Source organism: Salarias fasciatus, chromosome 6, assembly GCF_902148845.1.
Source record: "Salarias fasciatus chromosome 6, fSalaFa1.1, whole genome shotgun sequence".
Taxonomy (NCBI): domain Eukaryota; kingdom Metazoa; phylum Chordata; class Actinopteri; order Blenniiformes; family Blenniidae; genus Salarias; species Salarias fasciatus.
In genome coordinates this window covers 6,207,624-6,226,241 of record NC_043750.1, presented here as the reverse complement: position 1 = coordinate 6,226,241, position 18,618 = coordinate 6,207,624, and the positions used below count along the sequence as shown (strand labels likewise).

The 18,618-nt window shown below is 44.1% G+C and overlaps 1 protein-coding gene across 27 annotated transcripts in view; it reads right to left on the bottom strand.

The window, feature by feature from the left end:
• Window positions 1–18,618, bottom strand: part of cacna1ab (calcium channel, voltage-dependent, P/Q type, alpha 1A subunit, b) — a 189,071-nt gene that overhangs the window by 90,096 nt on the left and 80,357 nt on the right. For all 27 annotated transcript variants that reach the window (XM_030093297.1, XM_030093301.1, XM_030093296.1 and 24 more), the window contains 2 exons: window positions 12,632–12,737; window positions 12,298–12,437 (listed from right to left, as the gene is read on the bottom strand). In XM_030093297.1, the coding sequence (XP_029949157.1) occupies window positions 12,298–12,437; window positions 12,632–12,737 (246 nt within the window). The remainder of the gene's footprint in view (window positions 1–12,297; window positions 12,438–12,631; window positions 12,738–18,618) is intronic.

The following is an 18,618-nucleotide window of genomic DNA, read 5'->3' as shown; positions in this document are numbered from 1 at the left end:
TAAATGCAGAACTTTTCTGAAAGGAAAATCCTCAACCGTCTCGCCATGAGGCAGGAGTGCCAACCACAACATCACGGTGCAGCTTCATTCCAGATCAGTGTTCCACAGCCAATGATCTGATGTTATCTGGATGCAAGTGGAATTACAGCCAAAGCTTTCAACTACAGTGACTCTAGCACCGAGTATCGCTGTAGAATCTATGTGCACTCATACACGTACAGTTGGGAGTTTTTACATTGCCATGGAAGGATTCTGTCAGAATCTGCCAGTTTTCTAAGCAACTGAATGTCGTCGTGATCTTCCTTCTACACTGTTCACAAACTTCTGTGAGAGATATTTTCCATCTAGTTGGGGAAGTTAAACCTTCAGGAATTCAGTCGGGGTGGGAGAAGATTTTGGTCTCTCACTATTATCTTGCTAACAGCACTCTGGGTAAGTCTCAATGGGTTTCCCATAGGACAGACTATTAGACGGGCATAGAGGCGAGGTCGGCATGAGATCAGGGGGGCGGTCGAAGGGGAACATGGCAAACACTGCTCCATCACCTCAGGGGCGAGGCATTGAATCTCCTCCCTTCTTATATAATCAGGCCAATCTCTTGCACTTCATCAAAAACGCAACTGTCTTTACTTTGGTTTCGCTCCTCTCTCCTCCCTCCTGATTATTCATGTCTTTTTCCACCTCCTGGTTGCCAAAGCGTTCGCTGGCAAAAGCAAGACAGAAGCACTCTCATTCTGACCACATTCCCCGTCCTCATCCACCCTTCCTCTCCCGTTCCCTCACTTCATTTTCTCGCTCCTGCGTTATTGCTGATCTCAGCAGAGTGCTAACACTCAGCTGATGTACTTTCTCTCTCCCCACCTCCACCCCCAGCCAAGATCACTTGTTCCCTCCCCTGGTATCATTGTTTCGCTCTCTCTTTCACTCCTTTTTTGTATTCCCTTAAATTCATGTTGAATCTGGTGTAGAAAAGATGAGGAGAATCGAATGAAGGGGTCTTTAGGGACGAAAAACCTTCTTTGTCCTCAATGTCCAACCTCCTTCCTTGCGTCTGTCCTTTAATCATATATGTGTGTTTTTTTTATAACCTTTATTTATCTCAGGGGTGGCCTGCTGACTGTGCTTTTCTGCAAACTGTCTGGCCACTGGAGGATTTTGGAGCTCGAGTAGCTTTTTTTTCTCTGATTCATTTCTTGATGGCTGGTTGTGATCCTAATTCAAAAAGTGTGAACACATGAATGTGCTGAAACTGTCCTCCAGAATAAAAATTCCCACTTGTACACATGCACATCTGGGATGGATGACAAACACCTGGTGTGGAGCTCTGGATCCACTCGGATCGGGAGGAAATCCAGCCCTTAAATACGACGGGGGCTAATTCTTGCAGCCATATAGCTCTGCTTGTATCTCCTGATGCATGATGCAATGATATGCATTTGTTCCGGATCCGTAATGCAACCACAGTGTAAAACGGGCGTAATTCTAGTCAGGGGTCTCCAACCTTGTTCCTGGAGAGCCCCTATCCATCATGTTTTCCTTCTTCCCCTGTTTCAACACACCTGCTGGCATCAACAGGCTCGTTACTGGGCTGTGCTCTATGCTTGATGATTAGAGAATGATTAGATTCAGGTGTGTTGAAGCAGGGAGAGAACTAAAACATGCTGGATAGGGGCTCTGCAGGAGCAGGGTTGGAGACCCCTGTTCTAGATGTTCAGTGGTGCATTAAAAACAAACAAACAAAAAAAAATTAAGAAGCTGAACTGTTGGGGAATAAACATGCAAGTTGTAAAATGATCATCAGTTACCATAAAGTGAACGTCACTCCTGTGGAGAAGCATGGGGGAAGAACCATCATGATGTAGGGCAACTCCTCAACTCGGGGCCTGGATGCCTCATCATGGAAGGAAACTAAATTCCTAGCTCGATAGAGGTAACTTCTAGAAAACCGGCTGAAGCCCAGAGAAAAACGACTGGTGCAGCTGAATAATGATCCCAAGCACTGGAGTCTGATCAATGACTTGACCTCACAGTGAATGAACGCCATTCCTGAGGATACTCCATTCCCATCAGATACCAACAGATATGATATTGAGCTCAGAGAGCCACACACTGCAGATTTTCTAAGATTATGATATTCTAAGATTTCTAAAATATTCTAATATTATGAATGAACTGTCAATTCCAGTGGCGCCAATTCTTTTTGAACAGTGTGCAGGTCAGAACAATGGCTACTGTTATTTCTGCTAAAGGAGTTTCGGCTGCTTATGTTGAAACCAAAGGGACTCTGTCAGATCAAGCAACTCATTTCAGTGTCAACAGGCTCAATGGCAGGACATCAGCATTGTCTTGTACTTGTGTCTTGTCCTTAAATCACACCGACTCGTGTCTTTTTCCTCTCTCCTGCTTCCGAGCGTCACTCCTTCCTGTGGTTCTGATCTCTCCTCTGTTTTTCCACTCCTTTCCGTCCCTCATGGCCGCTCTCTCTGTCTGCCTTGCCGGCTGATTGGCCCACCTGTCCCTCAGTCTCCTGCCAGCAGGACTTCTGGACTTCACAAGGACACAACGTCTGGACTCCTCCATCCTTGCTGGTGGTTGCTGTCAGTGTGTTTGTGTGCAGTCTCTGGACTTTTCTCTGTAGTTTTATTTCATTCTGCATCAATAATGAAACTGACAATTCCAACTTCTAATAGTAAAGGAGAAAGAAACCAACTTCTCTGATCAATGTTATTCCAATCTCATAATGATATTAAATGTGAAAAGGATTAATATATTCAATAATGTGCTGTTGAAGGTCTGACAGTGGCCTTTGATCACAGTCAAGTACCCCAAGAAACTAACTTGAATAATGCAATTTAAAAGATGATGGAAACTTTGTGCTGGTGTTCTTCCTATTGACAGCCAATAATGTAACTGAATGAAAATGTTTTCTAGTTACTGTCAGGCTTTAACAAAACGTGCGTCAATTCTAAGCCTCTTCAGCTCACAGATTTCACTCAACACACTTTCTGCCCCATCGGACAAGACTGACCAAGCGTCTGGTGAAGTAAAGATGTCGTCAGGATCTGAGATTATTCGCCAGATGGTCCAAAAATGAATCTCTGAACTTTCTGTTCAGCTTCACTGACTTTTTCTTGTCATTGTGCCGATATTGGCTCAGTCTGAACTGATCAGATGTGCCAGTGACGTACTGATCAGTTCTGTTTCCACGGAGGTAAACAAGGTACCGAGTAAAGTACTACACGACTACCTCTCTATTGTCATGGCCGGTAGAGGAGGCAATGCCATGTCTGAAGGAAAATCTATTGATCCAGCGAAAGAGGAAACGTCAAGACGGTGTTCTCTCCTTCCCTGCCAGAGAGGTGAGAGTCGGGGATCAGCTTCTCATTTTGCTGAGGGACACTTGAGCTGGACAGCAGCTTGTTAGTGCTGGTGGGGAAAATAATTGACAATCACTTGCTTACCTTCAACACCTCTCTGCCCTCACACTGCGCGTCTGTAGGTGTGTGTTTCTGTCTGTACTCTATTTCTGTTCACAAGGGTGTGTGGGTGAGCAGAGAGCTCCACACGCTGGAGCTGGCTTTTCCCACACAAAAAAAAGGTATTGTTTAAAGTGACATATCAACCATTTTATTTTGCAGCTGCTGTTTGGAAAAGGTCGGTTGAACCATGCTAAATTCTCTCAGGTCGGTTGAACCATGCTAAATTCTCTCAGGTCAGTTGAACCATGCTAAATTCTCTCAGGGTTTGATATAAATGTAGTTTGGGTTCGTCAACCAAACGTAAAAAAGGAATTCAATCAAAGTAAACAGCAAAAGGTTGTCAGAGATTTGACTACTATTAAGGTTAGTTTAGGCAAGTGGAGCAGCCAATACTTAAAGCTCCTATTGCCACATAAGGGAAAAAGAAGCACCATATAACATAGAACGAACCTCTGATTGGACAACATAGCGCATCTTCAACTTGTCCTTTATCCTCATTGTCTCCTCAGTCTTAGGCAAAAACTTCATCTTTGATAAAGGGTTTCCAGATTATTAATCTTGCCTCCACAACTGACTGAGTGTAATCTCAAACTGTAATCCTCATTTATCTCCCACGCATTTTCTACAAACAGCAAAACACAGCCGCTAAAGCAAGAAGGTTCCTGCCAATTTCAGCCAGTCATCCAGCGGACTAGAATCCAAAAAGTTCTCTATTTTGAATAAGAACAGCTTCATACTGGAAGGTGCTACGATGGTGCAGTGGTTGGCACAGCTGGTCAAACAGTGGTTTGATAATAAAGTATGTATGCCTAACAACTACAAATGAGTCAAGTATACATCAGTAAATGGACTTCCCTCTCAGTACACAGCACATTTTAACTTAGTAAAGCAGAGTTTAAGCAAACGTAGTAAAACATATACAATTCAACAGTAATGGCTGCCATGCAAGATGCTCACACATCATTGGGAGCAACCTGTACTCGTGTTCAAGGACTTGAGATGGTGGCTTAAACCACCGACCGTGGGACTGGAGAAGAAGTCACTTTACCAACGAGGCCACAGCCCCCCGAACTACACTTGATAGTAAAACAACCTTGTTCACAATCTGTCACGCTTCTCAACCTCTTCTGACACTTTCGATACGTTTGGGAAAGTGTTTTCCAACATAGATCCGCGATGATGCTTGTGCAAGCGAACAGCCTTTATGAGTGTGAGTGCTCGTGCAGCAGGTAACCTGCCGGGCACAGAGCTGGAGGGTATAGGAGAACATATAGGAGAGTGATGAGCCTGTAAATGACTGCAGAGCAATAATGATAATGGAAGTGATGGCAAAAGGACAACTTTCAATCAAGTACTCTCTCCCTCTCTCGCCCCCTTTCCCTCTCTCTCTCTCTGACCTCATTTCTCTCTCCCTGCTGGACTTCATTTCCTCTCTCAGTGTTCGTACCATAAAAGTACCGCACTGGCTGTGACACCTCTGTGTACCGCTCCTTAATGTTTGATTAAATTTTGATCCTGTGTTGCAGTGACCTGATTCCACAGCGCGCTAATGGTACATTCACAAGTCAGGAGCCTTTTCTTCTTCTTCTTCTCTGTCTTTTTTTTTTTTTTTTTTTTTGTCTTAAGCTATTTATTAACCCCGATGGCCCGAGCCCGCCGATGCAGGCTGAGAAATGTCTCTATGAAGACCGGCTTCATCTGACGGGTCCTGTTTCTGACGCAGGACTCAGCGAGCGGCGGGTGCAGTGACTCACAGGTTGCCGTTTCCCCTCTGTCTTGGTTCTGATGTCACTCAGCATCTCAGCCAGATACACCAGTGACTCAGAATGCCATCTTTCTTTTCCCCAAGCAGATACTGGAAGCGTTTTGAAAACTTCTGGTTTTTCTTCTCATCTTGGTCGACTTCTTTTCAAAACAAAAGTATCTGCTCCACGCAAACCAAGAAAATGCAGATTAAAACGCTCAGCTAGCACAATATGGTTGTCGTTTCTTGGGCATCTACACCATATTCTACATTTTCTTCTCTTTCTATCACTAAACGACAACTAGAACAGCAGAAAGCTATGGGTTAAAACATTGACTATATAAATGAAATTAAATTGAACTAACTATTCTTTACTCAACTGGCTTCCCAACATCTGTATTTTGTTAAAAACCAATGATTAGGTAAATACTAATCAGTCATCACATCGCCAGGCCATTATTGAAAATAAGAACCAGTTCTCCAGTTCACCAGTAACTAACCTGTTAAAATAAAGGCTGAAGTAAAAATAAAAAACAATGTCCTGCTTTAAGTCTAGATGGTTATGTATAACTGCAGAAGGGTTTCCAATACATCTCAGACTTCCCTTGTGTCGGTCCAGTTTTTTAATGTCATAGCTTTCGTAGATGTTTTAAACCTGCCTCAATTGCTGACTAGGAAGTTTGAGAAATGGGAAGTGATCCTGAAAGAGCTCAGTCTGGTCTCCATCCAGCAGGACATCACTGAATCTGTTCCAAGATCCAGAGAGAGATCTACAGATGAACTCCAGACATCAAATGTGTGACTCCCCTGTCACCAATTTGCACATTTTCTCATATTTTTTTGCTTTTCATTAGCCGTCACTGCGTAGAAAGACGGGCCTGACATTTTGCAGGTCCCACTTTTTGTCCCCACATAAACAATCTGCCCTTAACTGTGTGTTGAGACATTCTTCTATCACTTCAGCATCGATTGGAGCTGCAGGAGCTTGTCTGCTGATTCAGACCTTCAATCAACACATGCAAAGAAAGATGGAGCCACGAGACTGCAGCTGCTTCACCGCTTTTTCATTCGTTGGACCACTTTTGACAGACATTGACAAGAGAAACCGCAAACTCTCAACAATATTGAGTGAAACTGCAATGTCGATTGACAAAACATCATTTTAAATGCTATTATTTCCATTCTGATCATGATTCCTTTGGTGAAAAAAGAAGGCATTCAGGGAAATCCACCATTCATCAAACATAGCCAAGCTGCTAATAGCACAACATTTTAAGACAGAATATATCCCCCTGTAATACATCCTGCATTCTGCCGTGACTCTCTGACCCTCTGCTGAACACATCTGGATGTAATGGGAGTGTATTTTGGACCACCGTCTCTATGAAGATCCATTAGCGGAGTCCTGGGGACACCAGCGCTGTCCTCTCATTGACTGACCGGCGCAGGCTCCACTGTAAATGATTAGATTAGTGTGTGACGTCACTGCGCCGCACCGAAAATCAATGGACTGTCATCCCTGCATACTCGGTACAGCAGACACCCTGTGTGTGTGTGTGTGTGTGTGTGTGTGTGTGTGTGTGTGTGTGTGTGTGTGTGTGTGTGTGTGTGTGCGTGCGTGTTGTCCACCCTTTCCCTCCTCTCATTTCTTTCCACCCTTCCAGTTTCTTGGGTAAGACTGAAGTCCGCACATTCAGACACACACACACACACACACACACCTCTCATAACAGTGGCAGAAGCATCCTCAGTCACGACTCACACAGCACCAGCACACACTCCCACAGAGACCCACAGACGAGACAGTCTGACACGAAGAATCAGAAGCAAAGTTCGGAAAGATCCTTTTCCATCGTCCAGACGAAAGGTTGCTTCAATCTGTTAGATCCTTAAACTCTTGAAGGTGGCACTGTTGCTTTACTCATACTGAATGGACTCATCCTCATAATAAACAGCGAACAGAAAGGATCAGACATTAATGGAAATTGAGGACTTCTGCTCAATAGAGATTTCATCTTCTAAACCAGCGGTGCCAAACGTTTGACCTGCAGGTCAAATCCGGCCCGAGGGACGCCTTCACGTAGTGCAAAAGTCATAGAAGAAGACATTAATTGGTAACTTCCTGTTATGTGCATGGGGAGGAGGGACATACTTGCTGCAGAGATCATGCAGCAAAGAAAAGATCAAACTTTTATGAACATTAGTCTGGAGAGAACACTTGCACATTGCCTCAATTTTCTTTAGAGTTGTATTAATTGATCTCAAAGAAAGGCTGCAGAACCTGTCTCCATTCTGTAATATACCAGAAGTTGAAACCAAACACTGAAGGACAAACCACACCTAGATTCTTATTCCTGTTCTCATTGAGAGTCTAACTTTGACAATGTGCACTACAGTTTTCTGTCGGCTATTTAGTGAATTCCTCTACTGAGTTCAATCATGTTGTAAAAATATACATGGTGAGCATCACTCACTCAAATAATGTTTTAGTCTCACATGTTATTTCATATCTACTTTGTGTTAAAGTCCCCTGTACAACATGATTATTCCACTCCTGAAAGGAGACAAGACACCTCTAACAGAGTAACGTTTCAAACACTTCTTCCTTTCTCTTGGATTGGTCCTACTGCAGATTGCATAACAAGAATGCACACAGACACACACTGTCACGCATGCACAAACACACACACAGCAGGTTAACGTGGAAAACATATGCTAGCTGCTTGTAGCTCGAGTTCACACCAAGAGCTTCCTTTCAGTTGAAAACGTTCTATATGAATATACATGAAGGCTTGAAATATGACTGTAATTGCAATATAGGCCATGAATAGTAATTGTGTGTAAGTTTACAGTGTCTAAAAACGGCAACGCTATGTGTGTGTGTGTGTGTGAGTGTGTGTGTGCACCATAAGGTAGCAGCAGAGAGTGTGTTATATAGGTTGTGCAGAGTGATTGATCACAGGGAGCAGGGAAAAGCAGGTTACTGCAGCGCTTACACACACACATTCATTCCTCTCTGAGTGCGCTCCTCTCGCCATTTCTCATTTCTCTCTCTCCCCTCCCCCCCTTGTTCCATCTCCATCTTGGCCTTGCCTCCTCCTCCTCCTCCTCCTCCTCCTCGAAACCTCTCTCTCCTTCCCCATACATCACTCTCACCTCCCTGACTCCCCCCCTCCACCACCAGCAGCCATCACCCCCCCTCCTTCCGGTGGTCATCCTCCTTCTCCTCCTCTTCTTCTTCGCTCTCCATCCTTCTCACGCCTTCTTTTAACAGCCAAGCCCATCCTGAGCTCCCCCTCTCTCTCCTCTCTCTTTCTGTCCTGTTATCCAGACCCCAGGGGAATGGAGAGACACTGTCACATGTTTTTTTTTTTCTTCCTCCTCCTCTTCCTCCTCCCCTTGTTATCTAGCTGCAGTAGTACTCCACCGGTACTCATGCGGGGGGCTTCGCCGCTCTCCGAGGGTCTCTCTCTGCCTGTCTGCCTGTCTACTGCATCCATCCCATCCATCTGGGCTGCTGCAGGAAGTGTGGCGCTTCAGTGACGGCTGTATTTATGGGTGTGCATGAGCGTACTGGACGTGGATTGTTAATTGTGAAAGAATGACTCAAACCGTCTTCTGGTCGTGGTAAAACACTGCAGGATGCTTGTCTTTCTCGAGCTAGCATCAACAACCGTAGTACTCTGATTGTGGAAGGAAAGGAGGTTAGCGGCGTGGGGAGCTGTGCACGTCTCTCCGTTTTCTCTGTTGGAAGGTGACTGAAATGTTCTGTGTACAGTTTACACGACAACTGTGCCCGGAGCCACTGAAAATGTAACTTTTTGAAAATGCTGAGACTTCTTCTCCTTGGAGATGGGGGAAACAACTTTTCTGAAGTGCTGCTACTGTGCATGTGTAACATGGACGTATTAAACAGCTGAATGACGTTTGCCTCCAGGGTGACATTATTCATACATTCTCCTGGGACTTTAGGTCTCCTGGGAGTTTTAGCTGTCAAAATGTTGCAGTGTAAACACAACATGCAACAATAATGAATTGTCACCCTGTTCACACTGAGACAGGTTCACATTTACCCACAAAGCTTTTATTGAACAGGTGTTTTGCCCAAATGCAGCTTTTTTTTATTGTTGTTTTTGTAAACACAGTGGACGAACCTGAAAGTATGCTCCTCACAGATTCTTTGTCTCCAGTGTGAAATTGTAGAAATACTGGTGACACAACCCCACATTTGTTCTGGCTCCTTTGAGGACGTCTTCTGGATGTCAAGTAATCGTGTCAATGATAATAATTGTGTCTTTTCTTTGACATAAACACAACGTCCCGATGAGACAACCATACCAGAAAGAACATCTTCTGGGCATGCAGAGAAAAAAACACCTTATAGCCATCTTCTGAATCACTTTTTTGCTAAGTGGGAATCTGAGTGCTGCAGCACTGCTGACCAACACCTCCCCCACGGTGGATTCCAGGCTTGTGTTGATGTTACACGGCTACAGAGCTCGTTTAAATCTGAGCTTTAAAGGGGCTGTATCATGCAAAATTCACTTTTTGTATGTTTTAACCTTGTTATATAGTTATGTACTCATCAAAAACACCCCTAAGCATTTTTTTTCCTTCGTGCCTGTGTGTTCGAGCTTTCCTCGTGTTTCTGCTGCTCAGAGAGGAAGCCCCTCCCGCACCCGTGAAAACGCTCCGTTTCCCATGTTCACGTCACACGGTGAAGATGGCTCCCTTGAGCCTCCCCTCCCGCAGGCCCTCAGCAATCAGCGTTGCTGCTTTTTTCTAACTCTGATTACGAGGTTAAACTTTGACCATCATCTGAAAGCAACAATCAAGCAGGAGCAAGAGTCTGAAGGGTCTGCGCTTGGTGAGTTTCTAACAGGAAAAGACGTTTTTGCGTGTAGAGAAGCTAGAGCTAAAGAGCTTAAGCTAGCTAGCGTATTTGTTTTGAAGTGTTGATTGGCTGAAGTACACTGTCAGTCAAAGTCCACAGGGGGAGAGGCGGGATTTTCAGTGAAACAGAGCGTTTTCTCTTCCGGGTTTCAGAATTAGCCCCAGAAAATCTTTTCTTTCACACAAAATGACTTTTCCTTAGCGCCAAAAATAAACTATTACCATGTTAGAGCCATTTCTAGGGTTTGGACGAGCTAAAAAAGCATGATACAGCCCCTTTAAGGGATCATACCACAGTGTCACAGCTCAAAGCACTATGGGATTGATTCATTAAACTTACACATCAATGTGATCTGCTGGCAAACAAGTGATCGTGTAGACAAAACCACTCAATACTCTATTGTGAAGCAGCTTTCCGTGTACTTTATGCATGGCTTTTGTGGCTCTTAGTTCTGCGGCTCATACTGACAAAGAACGTGTGTCTGAGTCTTCATCTGGAGCGAAATGCTACGAAATGCCTCCTGGTGGACTTTCTGCTGAGCTTGGTTGGATCTTGGATCATGGAAAGAGAGAGATGATGGGAGAAATTCTGCTCCCCCTCTGTCTGCTATCGCTATAACAACAATCCTGCACCCTCCACCCTCCACCCCCACCCCAGCCCCCGCACCCACCCATCTCTGGGAGAAGTGACATTTCACTTTGCCCCGGTGGATGCTCCCTGCAGGGATGCTGTGATCCAGTGTGTGTGTGTGTGAGCATTTGCGTCCTCATTAAAGGGGGATAGTGACTGAGGGGGAGTGTCCCTGATCACACACATACACCATGTTAAACCAGACCTCCGCTGAGTCTGTGTGTTCCTTCAGTAGCCTTTGTGTAGCCTTTGAATCTGTTCGGATCTCGACACACTGCACCGAGCTGAAGTCTGATTTACAGGTTTTCAAGTGAAAACACTGAACAGCGTCATTCAGCAGACGGCTGATTAGTAACAGTGATACTGGAAAGCAGGATAGCATGAGCACACTGGCCTGCTGGTAGGGTATATAAAGATACTTATATAAACTCATATACCATAAAAATACATTTTATCAGCAAAACCAATTTTGAAAAGATAACTGTGAAGCTAAGAGCTTCAGCAATGTTGTGGAAATGAAAGAAGAGGCCCTCTTGTACCATCTCGTGGCTGTAATAACAGCAACTTCCTCGCATTTGGCCTCAACTACTAAAGGTTTCCACATGTAAAAATGAGCAAAAACTTAATACTTCGAGGACATTTCGACATCTGTATTCTGATTTATTTACAGGACGCTCTGAGGCTTGTGTTTGACAGATGAACAGACTATAACAGTCGATTCCTTGAGGAACCTGGAATTCCGTGCACGTGTAGGAGACCAAGTTAAATTCAGGGAGCAATTTGATTCAATAACAATCTGTATTTTTTTTTTTCAAATGTCTAGAAATGTTATGAATGCATCCATTTTCAAGACGTTTGAGAAGAAGGTGTAAATCCGCCCTGCTTTAGCAGCGATGTTTTGACTTTGTGACTGATTATCTCACAGCTCCGTTCAGTCACTCCATGAAAAACACACACAAAACTCTCATCTGAACACTCCTGTTTATACTACAGTGTCTCACAGTATCAGCTCATCTTTGACTGCTTAGAATCTTAAACTTCAGTTTCTCTGACGGACATATTCTGAGTGATACCTGTTAGTAAATGAAAGACAGATTTCAGCATCAACAGTAGAGGAAAATGAAGTGGCTGTGGTCGTATGAGCTGTCTGATCGGTTTGTGTCTGCAGGACAATCCAGAAAACACAGAACGGAGCATTCGAGAAAGACAGATCCCTTGTGGCTGTGCAACCCCCAAAATATCACAGTATTGTGCTCTAGTGATGAGAAACAAAAAAAAATCCTCAACTTCTGATTGCCCCGGCTAACCCGGCCGGCACTACAGTGGAGCAGGTAGCCATGGAAACACAGCCTACACATTTCAGCAACCAAATAGAGGTACACATTAGGCACCGTTCGCACAAAAAAAACAAAAACAACCCAAAGCACGGACATGAATTTTACACCTACTCTTAAGTGTAATTTGAATAATGATAATTACCAGCAGCCAAAAATAACAAGCGATAGGAAAGGAGAACAAAGCGAATGTGCGAGGAGAACAGGAGGACTCACCCGGTGAGCACGACCACGAAGTCCATGACGTTCCAGCCGTTCCTCAGGTAGGAGCCCTTATGTAACGCAAAACCCAGAGCCAGGATCTTTATCCCCGACTCGAAACAGAAGATGGCTATGAAGTAGGGCTCTGTCTCCTCCTGCGGGGGGCGACAACGGGGCAGTGACACTCGTTAAATATACGACCAAGACAAAGACCGCCCCACTGCTGAGGTTTAAATTAGAGTTTATGTAAACTGTGCACATTTCTGCTGGAGGCTGGAAAAGCCTTTGTGCATGACGGTGTGTGTGTGTGTGTGTGTGTGTGTGTGTGTGTGTGTGTATGTGGAGTTACCAGTCGCTCGGACAGAGGCGTCTTGTCTCCGTCTGGAAGGTGCTGCTCCAGAGCCAGGACGATGCAGTTTGCGATGATGGTGGTGAGGATCATCCATTCGAAAGGAGTGCAGGCGGGAGTTAAGGCCAACGAGCAAACAGGAGAAACACACCCGTACACTTCAACAACACACACGCACGCGCAAACACACACACTGCAGCTGCTCACACTGCTGACCAACTGCTGTTTAAAATTTCATTCAATTCATCCAGTCTGGCCGGTGACATTTGCCTCCCCGCGCTGCCGCTGTCTGTCCAGATATTTCCTATTCTTTCTAATGTCACACTGTCCAGAACAGTTTCCAACAGCCTGCAGAAAGTGACTCATAAACCACAAGTTGTGACATTTTTACCTTCAATGTCTGAGATTCTTCTACGCTCTGGAAGAGGATTCAGGATTTTTTTTTTTTTTTTCTTTGAATCAACAGTTCTTTTTCAAAACTGGATGCGTTTGAAATATGAAGTTGGCTCGTGATGAAATCTTACTTAAAATGTAACCTGGCTGCCAAAAAACCAAAACGTCAATAGTCCATTTTCAATTTCAGAGTTCTGTGTAGAGCAGGAGTGTCTGGGATCTTCTGTCTGAGATTTTCTGCTCTCATTCACTATTCCATTCTACTTTGGTAAAAGTCCAACATAATGAAGTTAATTAGACACCGCAGGTCGAGAAAACACATTCCACAAGTGAATGATGGGTTAACTAAAGCCACTTTCATACTGCACTGCAACAACCTGGAGACACCAGAAGGAAAGGAAACATCCACAGCAGCAACATTTACCTGGAGTCTGAAAAAATGTTGCACGATATTCAGAGGACGACGTTTCTCTCCAGTCCAGCAGTCGCTCAGATGAACATCTGACCCACTCACTGCCAAAGAACTACAATAAACGCACAATGAATGAGCATTGGACCATTTACATACCGGATGTACAAAACTGATACATGTCTTCACTGTACACGTTTCACTTAGGGTTTTAATGAATTCTTGTGTCTCTGTTTGTTATTGGCTTTTTAAAAACCTTTATTCGGCTAAATGTTGGTTGACTGTGACTTCAGTTGCTGCATGAAACTTTGCTGTCCCTTCATATCTGACACTCTGACACTTGTTGTACCTCGTCCTTAAGCTCACCACTTCGAGAAATGATCGAAAAATCATGAAAAAGTCCAGGAAGTTCACAAATTTCCCATTAACGGAGTGGGACATCTCAGTATGCGAATCTGATAAAGGTAAAAAGAAAAGAAAGTGTAATATTAGCTGTGTCAGCGCACCGACTCACACGTCACTTTGCCGTCGGCGTCGCAGCGAGAGACGCTCTGAAGTGCAGACTGAAAACGCTCCGTTTACTGCATTCGAATTACATTCCTCCACACACAAACACAGCCGGACTGACTCACAGAGGTCGCCTGGTGGAGCAGCCAGCTTTTCACAGCGCTCCATCCAGTCAAGTGCGTGTGTGTGTGTGTGTGTGTGTGTGTGTGTGTGTGTGTGTCCATGCCTGAGTAATGGCTGCTGGAGGGGCTAAGATGACTGGATACATCCAGACAGATCAAGCCTGTGCCTAATTGGCCAGTCATTATCCTGTTAGCCTGTATGTGTGTGTGTGTGTGTGTGTGTGTGTGTGTGTGTGTGTGTAGTGAGGGTACGTGTCCACTGTCATGTTTACCAGATGCAACAGTGACATTGACACTATGGCCGGAGGATGGCCTCCGTATGTGTGTGCGTGTGTGTGTGTGTGTGTGTGTGTGTGTGTGTGTGAGATTCGAGACTGCCGGCTGATGTGAGAGGATCCGACAGGTCGGTCTGGGGAGTACACACTAACAAGACGACGCTGAACGGCCCGGCGCACGCTGGCTGGCAGACACGGCTCACACACCTATGAAAGCTGCAGCAGCGGAAACAAGCTAACGTTCATCAAAACCCACAAGATGATCATTTCACCCAAAAACCTGGACTTTACGGTAACATAGTTTACTAATAATGATGGTAAAATTTCCATATTCTGACTTAAGAAGCATTTTAGACCGAAAATATTTAAAAGAGATGAAAATTACTTTATTAACCTTAACTAAAACATAGCCGCCGCTGCTGCTAGCAATGCTAGCTTGCTATAGGGATGCAGCGGGATGCACCAGGGTTTCCTTCTGGTTTCAGAGCAAGTTTTTTTGACGCAGCAACAAAGATTTCCTGAATAACATTCTGGAAAGACATTTATCACTGGTGCTTCCTTCTCGAGTCCTCAATGATGAGCCATATTTTGAGAAAGTAAAATTACCTGTAAGTGTTTTCACTTGTCTTCATATAAAATAGCGAAACTGGAAACTGAAATGATTCTTCGCCAGAGACGCCAACACAGAAACCAGCGGTCAGATGCATCGCAAAACTTTCTGTAGTGGAGCCACAACCAGGACGATGGAAAATTATTTTCAAAACCAAAAACCTACTGTCCAAGGTGGGTTACCGGTGGTAACCATTCCGACTCGCCACGCTCACATTCAGCTGACATTATTCAAGCTCGTGTCCTATTTGTTCTTAAATGATGATGATGCTCGAGGTATTGATATATAATATAAATTGAAGAAAAACAAAGATGTATACAGATGAATCCTTTGTTGGTCTTCTGAGTTCTTTACTCTGTAATTTGGGATGTATGTTGGGAGCTTACAGATGAGTAGAAAACAGAGTAATACTAACGATGACCTGTGGGGGCAGTGTTGTACAGGATGGCTCAGGTAGACGTCAGATCTGTGTGTGGATGTGTGTGTGGATACAACATCACCTCACCTGGACATCGGGACAAAGAAGCGAAAAGGACATTGATCACCTTAATGACACTGAACACTGAAGTTCAATGCCCTCTACTGGATGTACTGCTAAACAAATATGCAAACATAAAGAACACACGGATGTATGAACACAGCAATGTTTGACAAAATTTGAGATTCATGTATATTTTTCCCTACATAAAGTGGACATACAGTATGTGGACCTGAAAAGGCTATTTCTTCTTAAAAGAATACTCCGAAGATTTTGGACCCACGCCCTATCCCGATCATTTACAAAGTGAGATAAGCTCATAAATACCTTTTTTGTGTCCGTTAGTCCAGTGCCTGGCTAACAGCTGTTAGCATCGTAGTTAGCTTAGCTCAACTATGGCAGGTGAAGAGGAGACAGAGCCAGACTGAGAAAGTGGACAAAATCCTCCTTCCAGTGGTCCAGGGGACGGCGTATTAGCAAGTGAAGTAAATCCGAATGGTTATAAAACTTTTTAAAAGACGTATTTTCTTTTCAATCCCTTAAAATAGTGTTTTGATCCACACAGACCTGCACAAGCATAGTGCGCTGCGGAAGGATACCAGGCACACAGCGGCTGAGTCTATGCTTCTACTGCTGTGCTCCGGTATATCCTTCCGCGGATCACTGCGCATGCACAGGTCTGTGTGTATCAAAACACTATTTTAACGGATTGAAAAAAAACCCATGTCTTTTAAAATGCTTTATAACCATTCGGATTTACTTCACGTGCTAATACGCCGTCCCCTGGACCACTGGAAGGAGGATTTTGTCCACTTTCTCAGTCTGGCTCCGTCTCCTCTTCATCTGCCGTAGTTGAGCTAAGTTAACTACGATGCTAACAGCTGTTAGCCAGGCACTGGACGAACGGACACAAAAAAGGTATTTATGAGCTTATCTCACTCTGTAAATGATCGGGATAGGGCGTGGGTCCAAAATCTTCGGAGTATTCCTTTAACTTCATCATCATTAAAAATCTGATATCTTTGTTGAAAACTGTGAAATCTGTTGATGTAGAAATGCCTGAAGGCCAACGTATTCTGATTACATGACTTTAAACAAAGAGCTGTACAGTAACATCTGGCAACAGGCCTCTAATTCAGTTTGTATTTTCAGTTAAACATGAAAATACACCAAAAAGAAGTTGTAATCAGAATCACAATTAGAAAGTAATGGCCTTGATAATGTTAACTTTAGATTTCATTAATGAATGTTTCTTCATTCCTGTGATCTTCTGCAGGCAGAGTACAGTGAGCACATTAATAACACGCTGCATTTGAGCTCCAGGCACCCCGTGACCACTTCAGCTCCTCCTGCAGGATTCACAACACTGGTGCAGCTTCTTCCTTTTCAGACAAGAACACAATATTTCACCGTGTTTTTTATGTCAGTGTTTGGCTTCTCGAGCTGATTTAACATTGCATTCTTCCGTTTTTTTGCATAACCTCGCTATGTGAGTGTAGTACATGCTAGCCTGCCACACCATCTATTATTCATCAGACACACACTCTGCTGGCCTAACAACCTGCTGAGAGCAGGAGGTAACACTCCCTCCGTGAGTGTGTGTGTGTGTGTGTGTGTGTGTGTGTGTGTGTGTGTGTGTGTGTGTGTGTGTGTGTGTGTGTGTGTGTGTGTGTGTCTCTAACATTTCTTCATCCCACTGCAGTGTCCTCTGATATATTTTGATGCTTGTAATTTTCTCTGTATCTTTTGTTAAGAAACGATTCTCAATCCTTGGATTATTCCTTTTTTGTTTGTGCTGAGAGAGAGAGAGAGAGAGAGAGAGAGAGAGAGAGAGAGAGAGAGAGAGAGAGAGAGAGTGTATTGGGTGAATAAGAAGCAATTAGAGAGCAGAAAAATTTGGCAACTGCATTATTGTGAGCACTGCAAAAAATGTGTGTTCCCCTCTTTGTTAATTAAAATAGCTTTCTGATGGTCACAAGCAATTGACTTGACTGTGCGCGCGCACACACACACACACACACACACACACACACACACACACACAAAATCCTGTCCATTGTGATGTATAGAGTAAAAGTGCTGTCCATGGTGCTGAACTGCAAACTTCATACAGTTATTACAAGGTACATCTTGTGACATACACACACATAATGCATTTCCTAGCCCTTTACCCTAACCATAAAAATAAATGCCTAAACCCAACTCACACCCTAAACCTCACCTAAACCTAATTCCTACCCTAACCCAAAAATAAAGTCCGAAAAGAAAGGTCTGCCGAAAAGTGAGGATCAGCAAAAATGTTGTCACTCTCTTGGTCTAAAATTCATTCTGGTCCTCACAACTGAGTATCTACAAGAACACACACACACACACACACACACACACACACACACACACACACACACACACACACACACACACACACACACACACACACACACACACACACTCCTGAACCTCCACAAACTCCTACACCTCTTTAAATTCTTCAGTCTCAGTCGTCCTGTGAAAAATGTCCTTGTGAACTGAGCGGCTGGGCTTGTCGACGTGTGTGTGTGTGTGTGTGTGTGTGTGTGTGTGTGTGTGTGTGTGTGTGTGTGTGTGTGCGTTTTCAGCTGATGAGGCGTTTTGGCGTGGCGCTGAGGCTGTGCTTTAGGGAAGCCGAGCCTGATGAGGGGGGAGATTTTAAATCACACCAAATGAAGCTTTATCAAATAAATGAAACTGTGTAGCACTCGACTCAGCAAGAGCCGGTTCCTTTATGGGAGTGACGCAAGCGCTCCTTCTCTCTCTCTCTCTCTCTCTCTCTCTCTCTCTCTCCATCCCCCTTCACAAACATGCAGAGCTGAGAAACAGCAGGAAGCCGGCTCATGCACGCTCAAATATTCTTGATATTCAAACACAAATCGGGGTTTAAAATAGGTTGATAGCATGCTGCAGACCTTTAGTATGTATGGTGAGATTCAACCCAAACTGAAAATCAGAACACACACTAATATGTAAAAGGTAAAAGAAAAATCCCATAGAAAGATACATCAGTATATACAGTACCATCAGTCCAGTTGTGTTGCAATCTAAAGAAACCTGAAAGCCCTGGAACTTCCACAAAACTTTTGGAAAACACATACCATTAACTCAGGAAGCTGATGACATGCTCTTAAAGCAACACTAAGGAACTTTTCAACCTTAATAA